At 37.3% G+C, this 21,076-nt stretch overlaps 3 protein-coding genes and 1 non-coding gene across 5 annotated transcripts; 1 reads left to right on the top strand and 3 right to left on the bottom strand.

The window, feature by feature from the left end:
- Window positions 1–978: 978 nt before the first annotated feature.
- LOC125204121 (peroxidase 21-like) lies at window positions 979–2,678 on the bottom strand. The gene is made up of 5 exons (XM_048102681.2): window positions 2,529–2,678; window positions 2,199–2,347; window positions 1,929–2,117; window positions 1,691–1,856; window positions 979–1,448 (listed from the first exon to the last, which is right to left on the bottom strand). The coding sequence occupies exons 1-5, from the start codon at window positions 2,590–2,592 to the stop codon at window positions 1,042–1,044; spliced, it is 975 nt and encodes a 324-aa protein (XP_047958638.1). The 5' UTR covers window positions 2,593–2,678; the 3' UTR covers window positions 979–1,041.
- An 8,115-nt stretch (window positions 2,679–10,793) lies between these two features.
- Window positions 10,794–14,341, bottom strand: LOC125208018 (MLO-like protein 3). Of its 2 annotated transcripts, none has more exons than XM_089060318.1 (15): window positions 13,871–14,295; window positions 13,715–13,772; window positions 13,297–13,628; window positions 13,106–13,222; window positions 12,970–13,030; window positions 12,553–12,638; window positions 12,401–12,475; window positions 12,238–12,329; window positions 12,103–12,152; window positions 11,970–12,010; window positions 11,726–11,899; window positions 11,618–11,653; window positions 11,459–11,526; window positions 11,323–11,383; window positions 10,794–11,233 (listed from the first exon to the last, which is right to left on the bottom strand). In XM_089060318.1, the coding sequence occupies exons 1-15, from the start codon at window positions 13,994–13,996 to the stop codon at window positions 10,976–10,978; spliced, it is 1,635 nt and encodes a 544-aa protein (XP_088916444.1). In that variant the 5' UTR covers window positions 13,997–14,295; the 3' UTR covers window positions 10,794–10,975. The 2 variants fall into 2 exon arrangements, with proteins under 2 accessions (XP_088916444.1, XP_088916445.1); XM_089060319.1 differs by having other exon boundaries at window positions 11,075–11,233; window positions 11,488–11,526; window positions 13,871–14,341.
- A 349-nt stretch (window positions 14,342–14,690) lies between these two features.
- On the top strand, window positions 14,691–14,762 carry TRNAP-AGG (transfer RNA proline (anticodon AGG)). Its single transcript has one exon. It is a non-coding gene; the product is annotated as a tRNA-Pro (tRNA).
- Window positions 14,763–16,414: 1,652 nt separating this feature from the next.
- On the bottom strand, window positions 16,415–17,186 carry LOC125207824 (ubiquitin-ribosomal protein eS31B fusion protein-like). The gene has a single exon (XM_048107322.2). It carries the CDS (start codon window positions 17,160–17,162, stop codon window positions 16,647–16,649), a length of 516 nt encoding a protein of 171 aa, XP_047963279.2. The 5' UTR covers window positions 17,163–17,186; the 3' UTR covers window positions 16,415–16,646.
- Window positions 17,187–21,076: the final 3,890 nt, after the last annotated feature.

The raw sequence follows: 21,076 nt of genomic DNA, 5'->3' as shown, positions 1-21,076 counted from the left end.
CAGTCTAATTGATTAATCAGATTATGTCATAGATGATTGATCTATGATTCTGCCGTTCAAAATATACAATTTAAATGTTTGATTGTGGGTAACTACACAATAATTAGAAGAGGAGAGCAAAGACAAATTCTTAACAAACGGTGCCATATTTTTATATTGGGGGCTCATGATTAATATTGGAGTAAGAGTATTTTTTTTGTCATTACATAAGAGAGATAAGAGAGATAGATAATGAGAGAAAGAATTAGACAATTAGTAATAGAAAAAGCTGGCGATATACCTGATATTAATGATCCTTCCATTCCTTAATAGGAGACTCAATTTAACTTCGTACGAATTTTAAGAAATATAATGAAAAATAAATGTAAAAAAATATTAGAATAAGTAGTCTTTACTAAAATTAATAAAAAATAAATAAATATAACATTAATTAATAGACGGACAAAAATAGCAAAATAGAACCATTATTAGTGAAAGGAAGAGTATAGATCATAACACAAAATAAATTGTACTACTCCTTAGTGGAGTATAATATTATCTATTTTTCTCATATAGTACATAACTTTTTCTTTTCACATTAATTTATCATTAATGAATAAAAAGAATACGACTCAATTTAGTTGTGACAAAGAGAGTATTAATTTTATAATGAAGTTTGATGACTAATAGAATGCGATGTTCATTTAATAAAAGTAAAAAAAAACAAATGAGATTTTAGATTGTATACATACTGGAATAATAAAATACGATATTTTTCACGGACGGAGAGTATTAAAGAATTATGTACTACTCCTATTAATTTGTCAAAAGTTTGTGAAAAACTTTTGGTATATTTTCTTAATGAGTTTGTGAAAGACTCAAGAATAATTAATGAATTAATGAGTTATTGGTAATACTTTGTTAATTACCCACTCCCCTAATCATTCATAATAATTTCCATAAAACTTAGTAGGTAGTAAATTATTTAGAAAAACAAAATGAAAAGGATCCAAGAGGAGAAATAGATTATTACATGATGGCCATTGATTCAGGTAATACACATCAATTTATGTTGACAAATCGACAATCCTTTCTAATCTCTCCTTCATCCCCAGTCAGAGGATTGTTCTCTGACAAGATGAGGAGAGCCTTGGCGAACTGATCGTGGAAGTATCCATTGTCCGCAGCCATCTTTTGGACGAAAGGGTAAGTATTCGGATCCGAAACCAACTGCTGATCCACCGCCAACAGCCCCTTGTGCTTCAGTATGTTGTTGTAGTACATGTTGTCCAGCACCATCGGCGTCTCCCGGTCGTTTCTTGAGTACAGCACCGCGTTCGGATCCGGGTTCGGGGACGGGCATCTCTTTTTCAGATACTCTGCGTAGTCTGGGTCCAGGGTCGGGTCAACCGTCGGGTACAGCCTCTGCACCAGGTTGATGCAGTGGACTCGCCCCACTGAGTGCGCCCCTATTTAATTAATTAACAGGATCCTGTTAGGTTGTTAACTATCTTAAATTGCTAACTGCTAATTATGTCAACAGCCCGTGTTATAAGTGTCAACATAAAGAATTGGCATACAAATATCTTCGTGTTGACATCTATAACATAGGTTGTTGACATAGTTAGTACTTAGTAGTTAGCAGTTAACAGTTGACTACATCCCTTAATTAACATCATGTATAGTTATGAAATTGAAATAGTAATTGTACCTAATAGAGCAACTGTTCCTAGGGTATCAATGCCGATAGATTGGAAGGTGGAAAGGACTGCAGAAACGGTGTCGTTGTGATTGGGGATGGAGCTCTCAACTTGTGCGGCATAGCTTACCTTGCTGTCTTTTCTGCCGGTCTTCATCTCTATATATGGCCCTCCCAACTTCATCCACCAAACTCATATTCATTAATTAATATAAATAGAAAAGATGGATTAGATATGATTATTACATACCATGACTGCTCCGTCTCTGGCTGAGAGAGCAACGATGTCAGCACAAGAGACGGTGGAGGGGCACTCCTTCTCGAGAGCGTGTTTGATTGTTTGGATATACTTGAAGTTTCTCATCCCGAAGCTCCTCGACGTGGCCTTCTCCGATTCCACGCCATTAGCACTCTCCAATAGCAGGGATGCATCGCATGACTGTGTTTTATTATGTACAATTATATGATCAATATATCAAAGTTTACATTAATGGAAATGAATATATAGTGTAGAAGAGACCTTAACAACGCAGTCATGGAAGAGATTTCTGATCCAGGAAATGGCGGTGTTTCCGTGCTTGTGGTAAAGGGCGGTCACTTGCTCCTTTATGATCTCTTCTGCTCTCGGGCAACTCTCTGAGTAGTAATTGCTCTGTATCTCACTTTCCCCTTCAAATATGTATTCACACACATATTATTTACCTATTGCTATATACTAAATAAATTGAAAGGTATACTCCTATGCAAACTCTTTTATGACATTATTATTAATTAAGTACACACATTTCATGTATGGCATGATGTGCAAGTGGTAATAAAAAGTGTGTAATAAAGGAGAAAACCAAGTTACCATAAGGGAAATGGAGGAGCAACGGTATTAACAGAAAGATGAAAGCTGATGCAAAACTAGCCATCTTTTGTTTGTTTGGGGAATACACAGAAATGAAGGGATTACTTACACTCTTCTTATAATTAGGGTGTATTGTATATATAGGGGCAGCACACACACACACACACACAAGCAATTAGGTGGGAATTAAGAGGCTGATCCACTTAGCCGCAATAAATTGACCTTTCGGCCACTTCACACCACGCTTACAATTTGGCTGCATGCTCCACCAATTCTATCCACTATAACTTTTTTTTAATTCATACAAATCTTGATTTTATAATTTCATTCTAGTTACTATAATGGAGTAGAAAAAATCCACTGAAAATCCATATTCACTGACAAATTTCATTAATTTTGATTACACTAAACTCAATTTCCTAGTACTACTTAATATACTCAAAGTTCCCCACTAGGACTAAGCTACATCACTAGTCTCTTTACTCAGACTAAATAAACTCAATAATATAAAGTTATAGTATTAATTAGCTGGGACATTATTCACGGATTAATTAAACTGTTCATAAAGATAATATATAAAAAAAACTAACAAAAGAAAAAGACAAGCTGGCTGCTGAGTTGACTGTTGAATTATGGGCATTATTTGTGGGTCACACCGCTGCCCAACTAGGCACTACAACATTTCCAACTTAGCGTAATCGAAGAAACTCAATGAATTTTGTTTCTAAGAAATATATTTATATTCGAATTAGGTGATCATAATAATGCACAAGGCGGGCCTCGGGTAGCGAATAACTATCCAACCCTTTGTACTATTCTTGTATTATATTACTATTATTAAATTATTTATTTTGAGCAGTTTATAAGTTATTCATTTTATGCACTACAAATTTAAAATCATCGAAATGAAAAGATACTTTTGCTTCGGACGGAGTAGGAACATATTGAAACCAGGAGAAGACAAAAAAAGCTAATCTTAAATTAATAAAAGATGTACACGTCAATTTGTTGAACTAAAACACCATTAGTTTAATATCCTTGCAATTTAAGATTCTAAGTGATAATAGTTGCATGGACGTTAGAGACATTTATTTAAAAGGATCGACAAATTGTTTGATGAATTATCTTGTTAATTGTTAATTACAGAGATCAAAATTTATTTAATCCTTAAATCTCTCCATTTAAAAGTGGAGAGTTTTGCATGATGAGCTTTCAAGACTTCACTGGAATGCACGTGAATTTAAGTAAGAAGGCGGGCACTTACAAAATCTAAGTCCATTAAAAATTGGCTTATATGGAAAAATAAAATTAAGAAAAACAATGATAGTGGAAAATGGTAATCATTAGCAAGTGTTGATTCCTTGGCCATGCGCAGTCGCCCAAAATCAGTGTTAAGTGGAATAATTTGTGGAGGGGAGTTGTAATAATAGATTAAAAAAGATGTCATGGTTGGTTCATTAGTAGCATTAATTAGTGGTTGAAGCAGCATATTCAACCTTCACTTCTCCACCTTGCTCAAGTGGGAAAGGTAAAGCTCAAAAGTATTAAGTATGTATAAACTCATTACAGTTTTGGGTTCACTAACCATTAATTTACCTAAGCTTAAAACTCATTTTAGTATAAATATAACACTAAATATGATTTTCCTTTAATCATTTATATTAAACTCAAATTAAAAGAATATTTTCTATCACTTACCTTTATTTACACACAAAATTTTAAAAAAGTGATATGAATGTCTTGTAGTATAATCCTAAAAATAGATATTTTTTCCTCGAAAACCTTAAAATGAAATTAATTCTAGAGTAAAATTGAATCTAATTGTCTATTCCATTTTAGTTTTAAAGTAGCATTAGAGCATCTCCAATGCTACATAGGCCTGCAATAGGCCACCAATAGGCTAGCCATTCTCTCCCCTGCCACGTCAGCAGCACTAAAAAATCTACCTGCTACATCATATTTAGGCCAGCCGCAATAAAAATAATTCAAAATATACTACATTTACGGAATTAAAATTACGATTAAATTACGGAATTAAATTTACGAGACATATACGGGAAAATTCATTAATTGCATTTAAAAAGGTACATAGATAAAAAAAAATACATTTAAAAAGGTACATAATAAAGAAAAAAAACTATCGTCGTGCAGTCCTCAGTGCCCACAACTCTTCAATTATATCCTTTTGGAGTTGAATATGAGCATCCACTTGGCGCATATCGGCAAATTCCTTAAGGCGGCCGGCTTTATCGAGAGGTACCCCACGTCGTACGTTAGGGGTGGTCGTTCCGTAGCTTGGACCGGCTTCATCGTCATTGGCCCAACTAGTCAGTTGTACGCCTTCGTCTTTGACGATCATGTTGTGCAGGATAATGCAGGCGTACATTATTTGGGATACGCATGTGACATCCCACAAACGCGTTGGACCCTTAATTGCCGCCCATCGAGACTGGAGCACACCAAATGCGCGCTCCACGTCCTTGCGCGCCGACTCCTGTCATTCCGCAAAGTAGGCCTTCCTTTCATCACTTGCGTGCCTGATCGTCTTCACAAAGACAGGCCACCTAGGGATATCCCATTCGCCAAGTAGTAGCCCATATCATGCCGGTTGCCGTTGGCCACAAACGAGACGGCTGGACTGACGCCCTGGCACTTCTCGTTGAAGAGGGGAGACGAGTTCATGACGTTGAGGTCGTTGTTCGACCCGGCTACCCCAAAATACGCGTGCCAGATCCACAGCTGGTAATCAGCTACGGCCTCGAGGATCATCGTGGGATTCTTTGACTTGTAGCCGGTCGTGTAGGCCCCCTTCCAGGCAGTCGGGCAGTTCTTCCACTCCCAATGCATACAGTCTATGCTGCCTAACATCCCGGGGAACCCATGCTTCTCCCCGTGCATCTGCATCAAATTCTGACAATCTTCGGGAGTAGGGCTTCGAAGGTACTGCTCACCGAAAACGTTCATCACGCCCTCACAGAAATACTTCAGATATTCCAGGGCTGTCGACTCACCGATGTGGAGGTACTCATCCCACATGTCTGCCGCGCCTCCGTAGGCCAACTACCTGATTGCCGTCGTGCACTTTTGAATAGGGGTGTGGCCAGGTCTGCCAACCGCATCGTGCCTGAAGCGAAAACACAGATATCGACGCTCTAATGCGCCAACGATACGCATAAATAACTCCCTGCGCATTCTAAAACGCCGCTGGAACATGTGTGCGGGAAACCGCGGGTTCTCCGAAAAGTAGTCGTCGTACAACCGCTGATGTGCAGCGGCGTGATCCCGATCAATCACTGCTCGATGGTGGATAACCCGTGGAGGGCGAGGTATCGCCTGCTGTTCCACCCTACGCATGTACCGCTCCATCTCGCGGTTCATGTAGGCCTCCATAGCCTCGTTCATCCTCTGTTCGTACTCCTCGGTATCCCCACCACTACCACCACTGCTACCACTCGCGTTACTCATCGCTCGATGATGCTCTTGTACAGAAAGTTAGAGAGAGAGAAAACTCATTAAAACAAGCGGTGCAAATGAAAATGAAACTAAAATCGCGTTTATATAGGTTTTAAAAAAAATTAAAAATTAAAAATCGGCGCTGGCCGATCGGGCCGCCACAATGGCGGCCAGCGCATCGGCCAGCCACACACAATCGGCTAGCCTTGACCGGTTTTTCCGCCGAAATTCGGCTAGCCTACTCCAATGGTTCGGCTAGCCGACCGGCTAGCCACGTCAATCGGCTAGCCGGTGGCTAGCCTACCATTGGAGATGCTCTTAGAGCATCCACAATGGCTTTAGGCCAGCTATAAGCTAGCCACAGGCTAGCCACTCTCTCTCCCTGCCACGTCATCAGCACTAAAATTTCACCTGCCACATCATCATTTTAAGCAAATAGGCTAGCCTAAGGCTAGTCACAGGCTAGCCTCAATAAAAATAATTCAATTTACGGAATTAAATTTATGACAAAATTATAGAATTAAATTTACGAGACATATACGGGAAAATTCATTAATTTCATTTAAATAAAAAAAAGGTACATTGATTAAAAAAAATTACATTAATTAAAAAAAAATTACATAATAAAAAAAACCGGGCTTCCAAACACGAACCCCGCCTCTCTCTACTCCTCGTCGACGTCGCCGTCCTCGCCACCGTTGCCGCTGCCACCCGGGACCTCCACATCTGTGGCATGTGAGCCCGAGCCCTCCATCTGTGCCCTCGCGGCATCCAAATCGACACGCATGCTCTCGAGCTTCGAGTGAAGACCTTGTATATCTACTCCCACATTTTTTGATGCGAGAAGAAGGTATACGCGGGTGGGGGGGCTGCCGACTAGACCTCCTGGGGCGATAGGGGGGAGGATCCCCTCGCTGCCCGTTGCGCCCGCCTTTGGCCTACCGGGCGAGTGCGGCGAGCAAACGATGGAGGGGACGGACACTCCTCAGCATCCAGGGGGAGGTTGTGGGAACCGCCGCTGCTGCCGCTGTAATCGCCGGAATAGTTCAGCCTCTGCTTCTTCGGCCACCCAGCGTCGACCCCCGCCCGGAACTTCTCGGAGTCCTTCAGCACCAGATAGCAGTTCCAGTAGGTGAATTCCTTGTAAAGCCCCGGCATGGGGATTAGACTCTCCGCTATCCTCCGACAGTCTTCCTCGGTCTGCCCACTAGTCTGCATGCTGAGGACGTTGGCGTACAACCCCGAAAATCGGCCGACTGCGGCCCTGATGCGGTCCCACGCCTTCCGGCACTCCTCCCCGGTGTAGTCCTTTCCGTGCGGACAGTTCCTCCTGTAGGCTGCTCTAATCTTAGCCCACATGTTGACGATCCTCTGGTTGTTCGCAACCAGGGGATCGTCGCAAACCGACACCCACGTCTTGGCCAGGGCGACGTTCTCCTCCTCCGTCCACTTCCTCCGTGTGGTGGTGTCGTCAACAGCCGGCTGCGACGACTCGCCGACCACCTTGCTCTTCCCCTTGGTCTTCTTCTTCTTCGGCGCGGCCCGACTACGCCTCCCCCCCCTCCCGCTGGAACGGGAGTGTCTGCCACCTCGATATCGATCCCCAACTCATGTAATGAGAAACGGTCATCCCCAGTGAACTGCGTCTCCACTGGGTCGACGTGTGAGACGAAGCTGTCAAAAAATCAAGAGTGGGACGATAGACCGTGTTTGTTCCCCCCCCCCCCCCCCCCCGGTGACTCCTGCATCCCAGGCTGCATCCCTCCCTGCCATACCGGCATCATCCCCATCAACTGTTGTAGCATCTGCTGCGGCATCTGGGGCATACCTCCCCACTCCGGCGTTGCCTGCCCGCCGTTGGCCTGTCCCCCGCTCGACATCCCCCCCTGCGCGCCCGCCGTCAACCCCATCAACTGTTGCCAAGGGTACATGTTGTACCCTTGGCCCATCTGCCCGCCCATTTGCCCCCATCCAGACCCCACGGGTACTGTGGGAGTCTGAGATCCGCTCGTCGCCAGACTGGACTCGTTGTTGTTGTCCATCGCTCGATGTTACTCTTGTACAGAAATTTAGAGAGAGAGAAAACTCGTTAATACAAGTGGTGCAAATGAAAATGAAACTAAAATCGCGTATATATAGTATTTCAAAAAAAATTAAAAAATTAAAAATTGCACTGGCCGATCGCTCGCCGATCGCGAGCCTGCAATGACGGCCAGCTCATCGGCGAGCGCATCGGCGAGCGCTCGCCTATTTTCTCGCCGAAAAGGCGCTGGCCAATTCCAATGGTTCGGCTAGCCCACCGGCTAGCGGTGCGAATCGGCTAGCCGGTGCGCTAGCTGCCATTGTGGATGCTCTTAGAGACTAAAGTGTTGGTATAAGAGCATCCCACCTATTAGTAAAAAACAGTAAGTTTACACTAAAAAACAGTAAGTTTACAATGGACAGACCCTTCTCTAAAAAGAAACGGAAAAAAGAGGGATCCCTAAAGGCTAAAAATGTTTATACTTTATATACTAGAAACTAAAGATTTTTATACTTTATAAATAAATAATAGAAAGAAAAGCGAAAAAGAAAAGTAGAAAGTGTGTTATAGATGAATCGTTAACTCACTTACACTACAACTTTATTGATCATAAATATTTTTTTTTCCGGCCTACTTTTCTTGGGGTTTTAGGGGTGCAAAGGAAGGGTTTGAGACATTAAGCAATAAAAATATAAAATATTAGGGCCGGACCAAAAAACGTTGGCCGTGCCCGTGTAGACGTAGACAGACTCAAATCGAGATTTATAGACTTGAAGTCATTTTCGTCTTTTCAACAAACAATTAATTTCACAGTTGTTTCCCAAAGAATACTGCCTTAGACTCTTAGCAAGGGCGGAGCTAGGGTGGGGCCAGGGGGGCCCTTGGGCCCCTCACCCTTTCGAACTTTGCCTATATATTATATATGTACGAAACAATTATCTAAGTTCGTAGTGGTGCAATTGGTTACGATGGTACACTTTTAACTAATTGATCTCAGGTTCGATTCTTGATCCTGCAGCGTGTATATTTTTTTATCATTATCTCCTTAGATTTCTATTGAATATTGTGTTAATATTTTTCTATATATCTTTAGATTTTCTCTTGAATATGTTTATGTTCTATTAGATTTTCTAATGTTAATAATTTTGTTTATTTTCTCTAGTAACTATAATCTTAGCTAGTAATCTTGTATAAATATTTTCTTTTGTAACTGTTAAGAATTATTTTCATAATTTAAGAACATAAATATGTAAATATGCCAGCCATAGTATAATATTATTTTAATGTTATGGTATTTATGAATAGAAAATAACTCTTTCATTACATAAATAAGTATATAATATTAGCAAAATTAATGTTAATACTATGCTCTATATTATAAAATAAATACTATATTCTTTAATTATATCGATGTTGACGTCGTCACTGTATCTCTATTTTTATTACCATCCTCTAATTATCTCATTATCCATCTCTTGCGTATATCTCTCTATTACTTATATTCGAGTTAATTTCATATTGTAGATACTGAAACAACTTGACACCGAGACAAATTAACAAAATTTAAGTAGTAATTTAGGCCCCCTCATGATTAAAATCCTGGCTCCGCCACTGACTCTTTGTAAACCATCATTCGATATTAATAATATAACGGTTGGAAGTGCTACTCCACGACCGAAAGTACATACTATTGTGACAAGTTTGAAATGCATTTAGTATTATGAGAAGAAATAAATTTTGTTATATGATTTTTGTCCTTTATTTAATTTAAACAAAACTACTCCGTCCGTCTTAAGAAAGATGATCCTTTTCTTGGGCGGAATTTTATGCAACTTTATTTTATGTGAAAAATGGAGATACTAAAATAAAAGAGAAGGAACAAAGTAAAAAGAAAAATATTTTCATTTTTCATAATGAGTCATCTTGGTTGAGACAAATTAAAAAGAAAAGTGAGTCATCTTCAATGGCATGGAGAGATTATCATAGTAATATGTATTATGGGTACTTAGTAATCAAGATAATTTAAAAAGTTCTCTTACTCTTACCTCCTTGCAGAAATAAATAAATATTTTATCTCCTAGACAGGAAGTGACTGTGCGAAGCTGGTTTGCTCGCACACGGCCAACTGTGGGTTCTATATACTCCCTCCGTCCCCGATTAGGAGTCACATTTTTCCATTTCGGTCCGCCCCCAATTAAGAGTCACACTTCATTTAGACCATAAATAGTAAATAGGTCTCACATTCCACTAACTCAACCTACTCACATTTTATTATAAAACCAATATAAAAAAATGGATCTCACATTCCACTAACTTTTTCAACCAACTTTTCTTTACATTTATTAAAATCCGTGCCCGGTCAAAGTGTGACTCCTAATCGGGGACGGAGGGAGTATTTTAATTGAGTTAAATGCAAATAAAAATTTAAAAAGAATCTTTAAAATACAAAAAGTCTTTAATTCATTTAATTATTTAAAGAATTTTTTTTTAACTTTTAGTTTCATTCAGTATTTAATTCAATTTAAATATATAGAATAATTTAAAAATAATTAAATGAATAATTGATCTCTCATGAAAAGAAAGTATGTGGGGTTTCATAGATGAGTAAGATATAAAGAAAAGTGGCCCCTGAGAGAAGACTAAAATCTCATTAATGATGCATTAAAGAAGCTGAATTAAAGAGGACGTAATCAAACAAAACATACTAAACCAAAGATAAAAATAAAATCTTACTATAATCGATGGACATGAATTAATATTGGTGTATGGCTGATGCAATTGTGTCTGTGTGAGCCTAATACTTAAAATGTTTCTTCATAACTGCTGGAATTGAAAACATATACTACTCACTCTGAAACTGTGAAACACAATTGATTTACATAATAAAAAACACTTCAAGTAAAACTATTACACACACAGTCAAATTAAGTAACAATAATGCATGAAAAACACATAAGATGTTGGCTTGAGCCTAAGATGATCTCTCCTCATCTTGCTCCTCTGTGATTTCATCGATCCTTGATACACTATTAACCACGGTCAGCTCTGAATCTGGAGTATAGTTGAGATCGGTAGGACCAGACGACATAATAGGAGGCGAAGATTGCATCATATCACTACGTTGCTGTTGCTGTTGCTGCTTCCTTCTACCCCTTACTTGAGCATGCCATTGCTTTAGAACTAGCGCAGTTCTTTCCCCGAGCACCTTACCTCTGAATTCGGAACCCATCTGTCACCAAAACCAGCCACATATTAGCTCCATTTTCTTCATCAAGATACTATTCATCTATGCAACTTCACATGTTTGTGATAAAAAACCTGTGTCACCAGAGCATAAAGGGGCAGAGTAATGTAGCTGCAAATAACTTGCACAGCAACTCTGCAGCACCATCCATTCCATAAAACTTAGTGATGATTCAAGAATGGGATGAAGTTAAGATATGTAAATGCTTACGCTAACACTATTCTAGTCACTATAATCACCGTGTGCTCGTGGTAGCAAGAACTAAACCCGAATTGTATCTGTTGACACACAAAAGCAACAAAAGGCCTCATATAAAAAAAAATCTGGTTGAGGTTTGGAAAGATAGATTGTGATGAAATGCTTTCTTACAGTGACCCAAATGAAGAAGGCCAGCTCAAATGCATTCTGCAACAACCATGTTAAGTTAAAACGTGACTTTGCAGAAATTTGAGAGAGTAGATGAAGATGAACATGTACCACAAAAAGTGTTAGGTGCAAGAGGCTCAACACAAACCCCGGCCTCTTAAACCAGAAGAGTTCGTCGTTGGGTTTCACAAGTGGCACGCCTATGACGACGTTGTTCTTGTCTCTGAGTTGTACGGCCATTTTTGTAACGATAACCTCCAGTTTAGTGCCCAGTGTTAAGACTATCTTCACATCCCAAATTTTGTAAATGTTAGTGTCTGGTTTATATCTCATATTATTTCAATCACAAACCTACCAATAATGGAACACATGATATCCAAAGATATGAATGCCAACCTGATTAAAAAGTAAATTTCAAGTTTATGCAATATAGATACAAGGGAAAGGCATAGGACGATTAAACAGAGAGAATTGGTTGTGGGATTCACCACGAACATCGAGAAGCATGAAGATGACAACTAAAAACCACATCATAGGGCTGCAAAACACATATATAGAACTCAGATTTCCCTTTTTTTAATCTTATCAGATAGAAATGGAATGTGGTTGAGACAAATAAGAACCTGATGCTGACCATAACTGTGAAATCTTCATCGAGAGAACGCTCTATATACTTCTGAAAATCGAAGTTACTCTGGCTGGAGGAGAAATGAGCCTGCAAATTCCCAATAATAAGAATCTTGCTACACATGTGTGTATATGTACTCTCTCTCACTCTCTCATTACCATGATAAAGCCATGTCTTATGGTGAAGTAATCGACTTTCGCCACTGAATGGAAGAACTGCCTGAAAAAACATTTCTGTTCCAGCAGATCATATATACAGTTAGGAGTCACAAATTTAGGTAACCATAGTATATGCCAGCAGAAATACTTACTATCCAGAGCTGAATCGACGTGTCTGTGCAATTTGAATGGCGTCTGCCAAATGTAGTCTGTCTCGTGAGTCTAAATCTATTTGGATCTGCATCACATGAAACAAATATTCATCTTGTTACGAGGAAATCAAGTGTCAACGCAGTACTTAAAAAATCTCAATTTATATTTTTGGCATTATCGCATTCGCCTCTACACAAAATCGTTTAAACCAAACCAAAAGGTCCGGACAACTTTATGCATCCTTTACTTAGAACTTTACAATGTCAAAAACTGACAGTAAGGTAAACATATTACTAACAAAGACAACTTCATAACCACTTCCTTGAGAGCTCCAAGCATTTGTTAAGTCAAATTCGTTGACGAAAAGTAGATGATCATGCTAAGAACAGCTCGGAGATTTGAAAATTCAAACATACCATTAGCAACCTGGTAATCAGTAGTTTGAGTTTCTTTCTCCCAAGCCTTCCAACGCCTCATCTATCAAATAAGAGACAAATGGCTTAGGCATCATATATAGAAAGTGTGTTATGTATTGCAACAATTAACCGTTACCTTAGCCCTTCCTAATGCAAGGGTGAGGACACTATACACAATCTGCATAACTGCTAGCACAAAGATGAAGTGCTGCAGCTGTTGAATCCCTTTCTCTGTCACCAATGAAACCTTTCCCTGAAACACTCTAAAATTATATTTGAACACACTCAAGGAAAGAAAGCGCGATTATAACAAAAGCGTGCACATACTTTGGAGCTGCAAGAGTCTGTGGCATTATCACTCTTCTCTGTCTTGTTAACTTGACCTCCATCTCCAACATCTTCAGCCAATCTCCTATTAATTGATTTCTGTAAGTTTGGATCATTGTCGAATTTCTTCTTCGCATCATCCCATATCAAACCATAAGCACTCGGTCCATCAACAAAGTGTGTGTAAGCCGATAAAGATTGAGTCTCGGCTATAACAACTTGTTTTCGACATGGAAGCATAGTGTCTGCCACCTCAGAGGGCACACAGATTTTGGAAATGTACTGTTGAGTTACTGCTAGCAACAGTGACATGAAACCGAGAAGCATAAGCTCTGCACCAACCGAAAACAAAATGAAGACCAAGAAAAAGCAGCAAATAGATGTTTAGTCCATTATACAAGAAGAAGTGGTTGAAGACCTGATTTAAGCCTCCCCATAGCATCGTATAACGCAGTTTCTCGACGTCCCTTGAGCCACTGCAGTGATTTACAACATGTTCTTTTAACATAACTGAATTTGTTAAATTGTACCAACACATGATGATGCTGAAAGCTAAGTAGAAGAGATAGCTCACATTTGTAAGAAGTTGGAAGATATGCTCGAGTATAATAGAAATGGAGACGATGACGAAGCACAAAGTGGCGATGGCCCATGTTGGAGTTTGCTCCAGAGAGATAGAAGTCGAGTCTCCGGCCACCATTGCTCCACCAAAGCAAGATGAAAGGATTCCTTTTTTTTTTTCTTGATTTTTATGGTCAATTAGGTAATATCAAGAGAGTTTTTTTATGTATGTTTCACTTGTGAAATGTGACTTTTGTGACATATGAGGCCTTAAAAGAAGAGAAAAAAGAGCAGAAACAGAATGGCTTATAAGTTCATGAATTCACACAAACGCACACACACTTTGTCCAACACTGTAAACTGAAAACAACATAATTTAAACATTCTTGAATTCACATTGGTTTGGAAAAAAATAAGATTTTTATTAACTACTGAAAATGAAGGAATGAAAAAGACTGAAGCAGATTCCGATTCTCAGTTATACTCGTAATCTGACTTTTGGATTTATTTTCAATGGGAACATGAAGTCAATTGATATTTTATCTCGACTACCTATTTATGAACGCTTTGTATCATAATGAATCAATGATGGGATAAGTTTGCATCTAATTTAGTAAGTTTCGAGTATCATTTTGCATTTACTCTCAATTTAGGTATTATATTATGTGATTAAAATAACAGATACAATAATTTCCTTTGAAAACCTAAAACGGACAACGTGTTAAATCATGCAAAAATGGTTTAAATTAGGGAAATTTTCTAAACTCTGTTTCTTTTTCCTGTCTACATGCTTGACATATTATGTATAAAATTAAGAAAGATTGATAATAAATGGGCATTTGGTCTAGTGGTATGATTCTCGCTTAGGGTGCGAGAGGTCCCGAGTTCAATTCTCGGAATGCCCCATCCTTTTCTATTTTTATACTAATTCACAAATTATTGGGCTTTATTTTTTTTCAGTTCATTATTCCTTATCATTTGTGGCCTTATGTTAAGTTGTTCTCCGCAACGGTTTTAAAGTGTGAGACTATTATAATATCCATAAGATATTTAATCTTCTTTTATACACAACTACTAAGATTAATGTGTACATATATGTATGTTTATTTTGACATTCTAATCTGTATATAATATGTTCAGAAAACGATGTTGATTTCCAGACCAAGAGGCCATAAATAACGGTCCAACTTGTATTGATTATTACGTTGCCCACCAACGTTGAAAGATTCTAATCATCCAGAAGAATGCCTATAAATTGAGCATAAATTAACAATCAAGAGCAGTATTATGGTTGGAGATCAGATAATAAACATGCTTTCTTCTACAGCAAATTGATATTTAAATCAAGTTGGTAACACAAATAAATAAATTACATGCTAACGAACATCACTTCTGTCTTTAGCCTCGAATAACATCTGCTTTTGCTACATAAGTTAGATGTATTCATAAATAATACTAATACATCGATGTATATTACAACTGCTCTGCAGCTGCATTAAACTACCTTTCCATTACTCAAGTCACAGTGGTAAAATTATGCATGTATCTGTATCAAACAGATGAGATCAAGCATAAAACTGAAACCATTTTGGATGAACGAACACCTGACACCAAAATGAAAGGAAGCAGATAAAGAAAAACTGTCCCACCTCTATCTAACAAAATTCCAATTCCACCCACTAACTACAGAAGGAAGACATCCAATCATCTTACCAGGAGTATTATATTAGATCGGAGAGGAGAAGGAGATGGAGATGGAGACAACAACATCAGAACCATCTAACTTTATCATCCTTCTTCTACATTGTGAAACCAATTCAGCAGATATCTCATTTGAGAAAACTCACAAGTTGATTGGTTTGCAAGATTAGGAAAATGTAACCTCTCATCCTATCACAAATGCTCAAGTGGCTATATCAACACCACCCAGATATAGGAAAAACTAATGTTTGCAATAAGAGCCATATGGTGTAGCAAATATCAAATGATGGGTATTAACATTTTCCCATAAAAATGGGATGATTTATTTTTGCATTTTCATAGCCTCTAATTCAATAATTGCACAGCAAATACAACGTTCGCCACCCATGTATACTAACTACCATGTGATGATTCTAGATGACATCAAAAGTTCCATGAGATGACTCAGTGACAACATTACCCAACCAAAATTCGTTTCGATGATGAAATGAAAAGTTCCATGAGATAACAAGCTGGCAAGAAACCTGGAAGATATCTTTCGATAGAGTTCTAAAATTCTCATTTTGATTCAACTTTGACAGAAGCCACGGACCCCTCTACCTCAAGTGACACCTACTAACTAGCCACTTTCTCCTTATCTAGTATTCTAGCCATAATTTTTACCCTCTTTTCAAGCTGCAGATGAAACTTGAATCCTAAGGGAGATTCTAAATAGAACACTAGCTTCGCCAAGTTCAAGCATAAAGAAGCAAATTCTAGCATTTTAATAAGGGGATAATGCAAAATTAAGCATGAAATTGCATATCACGATTATCATCTAAGAGTACACATGTCACAAAAAACCAGGACCATTGCATAGTCATCAGAATACAGGGGTGAATTGCATATCATTACGATCCAAATTACACTGGAAAAGACAATGTTTGTTATTCAAGATAGAACCAAGGCTAATGTCCAGTGATATCAGTTCAAAATCCCTAATGCTAATGCACGATAAAATTCAAAGAGCAGGCTAAACCATAAAACGAACTTTTAAACCTATAAACCCTCACACCATTGAACCAACAAATCTGTTCACCAAGAGTGGCTTACTTCTTCTTCTTGGTGGCAGCCTTGGCGCGCGCATGAACCTCCTTCCGGTTGTGGCGCCGCGGCTTCAATTCCCCCAATTTATGCCCCACCATATTCTCAGAAATACGAAACGGCACGTGTTTCCTCCCATCGTAGACGGCAACGCGGTGCCCGACCATTTCCGGAATGATGGTGGAAGCCCTAGACCAGGTCTTGATCAACTCCTTCTTAGAGGTCTCGTTTAGCTGGGTGATCTTCTTCAACAAGTGATTGGCCACGAAAGGAATCCGCCAGGTGCTACCGGAGCCGCCGCGAAGGCGGAGGACGAGGTGGAGCGTGGATTCCTTCTGAATGTTGTAATCGGCGAGGGTTCGGCCGTCCTCCAACTGCTTCCCGGCGAAGATCAGGCGCTGCTGATCCGGCGGGATTCCTTCCTTGTCCTGGATCTTGGCCTTCACATTGTCGATTGTGTCTGAGCTCTCGACTTCGAGAGTGATGGTTTTGCCGGTTAGGGTTTTCACGAAGATTTGCATTTCTCTGTTTTCGGCCGAATCGATGAGATTCATTGGTTTTTACTTCCGAACTAAATGGGCCTATCAGTTACGACCCAGTATTTCCTCTGGGCTTAGATCCAACTCATTATTTTCCAACAACCATTGCACTAAGTCCAGGAATGAGAATGAAATGAAGATCGAATGGAACGACATTTCCAATTCATTTTTGGGTTTAGCAAGTAAAAAAAATACTAAAGGAATTGAATTGTTATTAGTACTTGACTGATTTCATTTTTATTTTTGATATTATATATAATATAGGAATGGAATGGAATGAAATGAAATAATATATGAACAATTAATTATTTTAGAGTTTAATTTCAAGTTTAATTTATTGTGTGTAGTGTGTGCGTGTTGGTGTGTGGTTAAAGAGTGTGTTTTGGTGTACACTGGCGGATTCAGGAGTGGGAGGGGGCAGACGCCTCCTCCTCCCGACCATTTGGAGAGCCTAAATATTCCTTAGCGTCGAGCCAAAAATAGCCAAATCACCCCATCCGTGCATAGAAATATAAGAGTTTTCAATAATTGTCTTATTAAAGTTAATAGCCTAGTGGTTGAGTTGTTGCTCTTTTAACTAAGAGGTTCATGGATCACTATCTCCATTGAATGGTGATTCCTAAAAAATATATATATATATATATATTTCCACCATCCCACAAGAGTATGCACTTTTTTTTAAGTCCATATCACAAGAATTAACATTTTCTAATTTTTGAAACTATTTTCTCACTAAAGAGGTGGGGGTCATTCTACATTAACAATATTTTAATTACTTTTTTTAATTTACCTCTCTCTCTTACTTTACTAATTATATAGTATTAAAACTCTTGACCAACCAAACGTGCTTGCTTTTGTGGAACGGAAAAAGTACCAACCAAAGAAAAAAAGAATAGAAGTAGAAATACTATTTCATTCTTCAGTTCATTCCATCGTACTAGCCTATATTTATTTCGACTTCAATTTATTTAAAAATTAATATACTCTGTTTTAAATATGAGAATACTATAGGCAATCATATACACAAAATAAAAAAGTAAACACAACCATAAGTATAATAAGGTTAAATTAAATAGGACTATGTTATGAATTCTAAGATTTATAAAATGTTAGAGTTTTTATAATATTTAACATTCTAACTTCTGGCATATGGAAGTCTATTAGAAGTATTATTAATTAAAGTAAGTGATAGTATAACTTTTTATTAAAGCAACTAACTAATCTAATCTTCTATTTCTTACATATAGAGTATTTCACAATGAATTTAAATAGGAGTAAAGGAATATACTAGTACTACTTGGACTCACAAGGAATATACTTGGACTCACAAACAAAGTATCTAAGCAAAAGAAAAATAGAAGCAAACGCTAAAACAATAAATATAGTGATGGTCAGAAATTGCCCTTCAGAGGATGAGGATGTTTTAGAGAAAAAAAACCTTATTCATGATTAAGTTAAATGATAGGGGTCAATGGCGATATTTTTTTTTTTTAGGGATTTGCAGTGTAAGAACCACGAATATGTATTTAACTCAATAAATAAAAGAGTGAGCTAAAAAAAAGTCTCTGGATCATGGGTTTATCTTGCCAATAGTCTCTGGATTTTAAAAATATTTTTAGTAGTCCGTGGACTAAGGGTTTATTTCAAAATTGATCATTTTGCACTGTTTTCTTCCAAAAATGTCCTCTTGGGCTGCTGGGCAATTTCGTCTTTTCACATTTTAACTGTTTCAATATGATATTATTTCAATGATGTACTAAATCCGATATTATTTTAATTATTTTCTTCTTCCCTTTGTCATCCTTCACTTTATTTTTTATTTCAAAATTAAATTTAAAATTTAAATTTTTAAATATCAATAAATTATTTTTAATTAAAATATTAATATATGTATTTATTACTCCCTCCGTCCCGCTTAAGATGACACGTTTCCCTTTTTAGTTTGTTCCAACTAAGATGACACATTTCCTTTTTTGGTAACTTTCTCTCTCCAATTAATACACTCAACCACTTTTTCTCACTCCTATTAAAATATCTATCTTTCTTTATCTCTCTACTTTAATACTTACACCCACCTTCTCTCTCTCCAATTAAACACTTTAACCAATAATTCGTAAAATCTCGTGTCGGCTAAGCAATGTGTCATCTTAGCCGGGACGGAGGGAGTACAAAGTTTTGTGTAAGTTGGCTGCATAGTTTTATTTATATATATATAGCTGTGAGACGAGAAAGAATATATAAATTAATAATTTTAATTAAAATTGTTTATTGATATTTAAAATTTTAAATATTAAATTTAATTTTATAAATTAAATCTATACTGAAATACAAAAATAAAGTGAAGGATGGCAAAGGGAAGAAGAAGAAGAAGAAGAAGAAGAAGAAGAAGAAGAAGAAGAAGAAGAAAATTTGAAATAATATCGGATTTAGTACATCATTGAAATAATATAATATTGAAACAGTTAAAATGTGAAAAGACGAAATTGTCCAACAGTCCAAAAGGGCATTTTCGGAAGAAAACAGTGCAAAATGACCAATTTTGAAATAAACCAGTAGTCACTAGAGATATTTTTAAAGTCCATGGACTATTGTCATAAATCCATAGTCAGACTGTTTTTGTAGTTCACTCTAAATAAAAAGAAGTCTGAACTATATTTTAATTATGATATCCTATAAAAAAATATATAGAGAATTATTTTCTGGGATGAATTGATTTTTAATCATAATCACTTAATTATAGTATAATACTATATATTAACAACATATATATTGACAATAAATTAATTTCAATGTACCCGAAAATTCAGAATATGAAAGGAATATTTTAAATAAAAGTGAAATAGAGTGTGTGCTCTATAATTATAAGACTAGGAGCAACGTCAAACACAAAAGTCAAACCGATAGGAAGAAATTTTCATAGGAAGTACACAACTACTCTCTTTTACAAGATGTATTTTGTCACCATTCTTATATAAGTCCCATTACAGTTAAAGAAATATATTTAATCCAAATACTTTTTATTAAATATCTGAATTGTCAAGAAATTAATAAGTCTACGAATTCAAATTCTAGAACCATAAAGATTAAATAAGTCGTCCAATTTGGATGGTGATTTAAATTTCAACTCGGAGTATAAATTAAGGATAGTAGGTGATCACTTGGTGGCTCCGTAGATTTGACATCCTTGGAAAATTACCAAACATTGATATTCATATTCTAGATGGAGGAATTCAAATCACAAAATACTCATTTTTATTACTGTCATTTTCAACCCTTTATATATAATCGTGAAGCAATCCTTTAGTTATAATAACCCTTTTGACATTAGCCTTGAGCAAGTAAATTCTAGGGCTGACAATTTTTGACACGACATGATAACACGACACGAACCGTCACGAAATTAATGGGTTTGGGTCAGAGCTTATCGTGTTTGTGTCCTTATCGGGTCGACCCATTAAGGACACGAAAATTTCGTGTCGTGTTCGTGTTATCCGTTAACACATAATATTTTAATATTATTATTCTTATTAACACATAATATTTTAATATTATTATTCTTATTATTTTCATTTTTCAATACTTATTTTCATGTCATTAATGGGTTCGTGTCGTGTTCGTGTCGTGTTGACCCGAAACTAGGGGTGGGTCGATACGATATATCGTATCGAAAACGTTGTATCGTGTATCGTATCGAAAATATCGATATGAAAGAATTTCATATCGTTATCGTATCGAAAATTTCGATATATCGAACTTTCGATATAAAAAAATTTCATATCGTTATCGTATCGATATTTCGATATATCGTTAAATATCGATATATATCGAAAATTTCGATATATATCGATATATATCGAAAATAAAATATCGATATATCGAAAATTTTCGATATATAT

This window comes from Salvia hispanica, chromosome 6 (assembly GCF_029641045.1).
Source record: "Salvia hispanica isolate PSC_SH4W2 chromosome 6, Shi_PSC_v1, whole genome shotgun sequence".
Taxonomy (NCBI): Eukaryota; Viridiplantae; Streptophyta; class Magnoliopsida; order Lamiales; family Lamiaceae; genus Salvia; species Salvia hispanica.
Note: the sequence above shows the minus strand (reverse complement) of the source record. Positions and strands in the feature narration are given on the sequence as shown.

Excerpts from the sequence above, each read along its gene's own strand:
- LOC125204121 (XM_048102681.2), bottom strand. The coding sequence starts at position 2,592 with ATGGCTAGTTTTGCATCAGCTTTCATCTTTCTGTTAATACCGTTGCTC. Across the intron at positions 2,348-2,528 it reads GCTCCTCCATTTCCCTTATG|GGGAAAGTGAGATACAGAGC; the intron begins GTAACTTGGTTT and ends ACATATTTGAAG. Across the intron at positions 1,857-1,928 it reads CCAGAGACGGAGCAGTCATG|TTGGGAGGGCCATATATAGA; the intron begins GTATGTAATAAT and ends TGGTGGATGAAG.
- LOC125208018 (XM_089060318.1), bottom strand. The coding sequence starts at position 13,996 with ATGGTGGCCGGAGACTCGACTTCTATCTCTCTGGAGCAAACTCCAACA. Across the intron at positions 13,629-13,714 it reads TATGGGGAGGCTTAAATCAG|AGCTTATGCTTCTCGGTTTC; the intron begins GTCTTCAACCAC and ends CGGTTGGTGCAG. Across the intron at positions 12,011-12,102 it reads CATGCTTCTCGATGTTCGTG|GTTGGCATTCATATCTTTGG; the intron begins GTGAATCCCACA and ends CTTTTTAATCAG.
- LOC125207824 (XM_048107322.2), bottom strand. The coding sequence starts at position 17,162 with ATGCAAATCTTCGTGAAAACCCTAACCGGCAAAACCATCACTCTCGAA.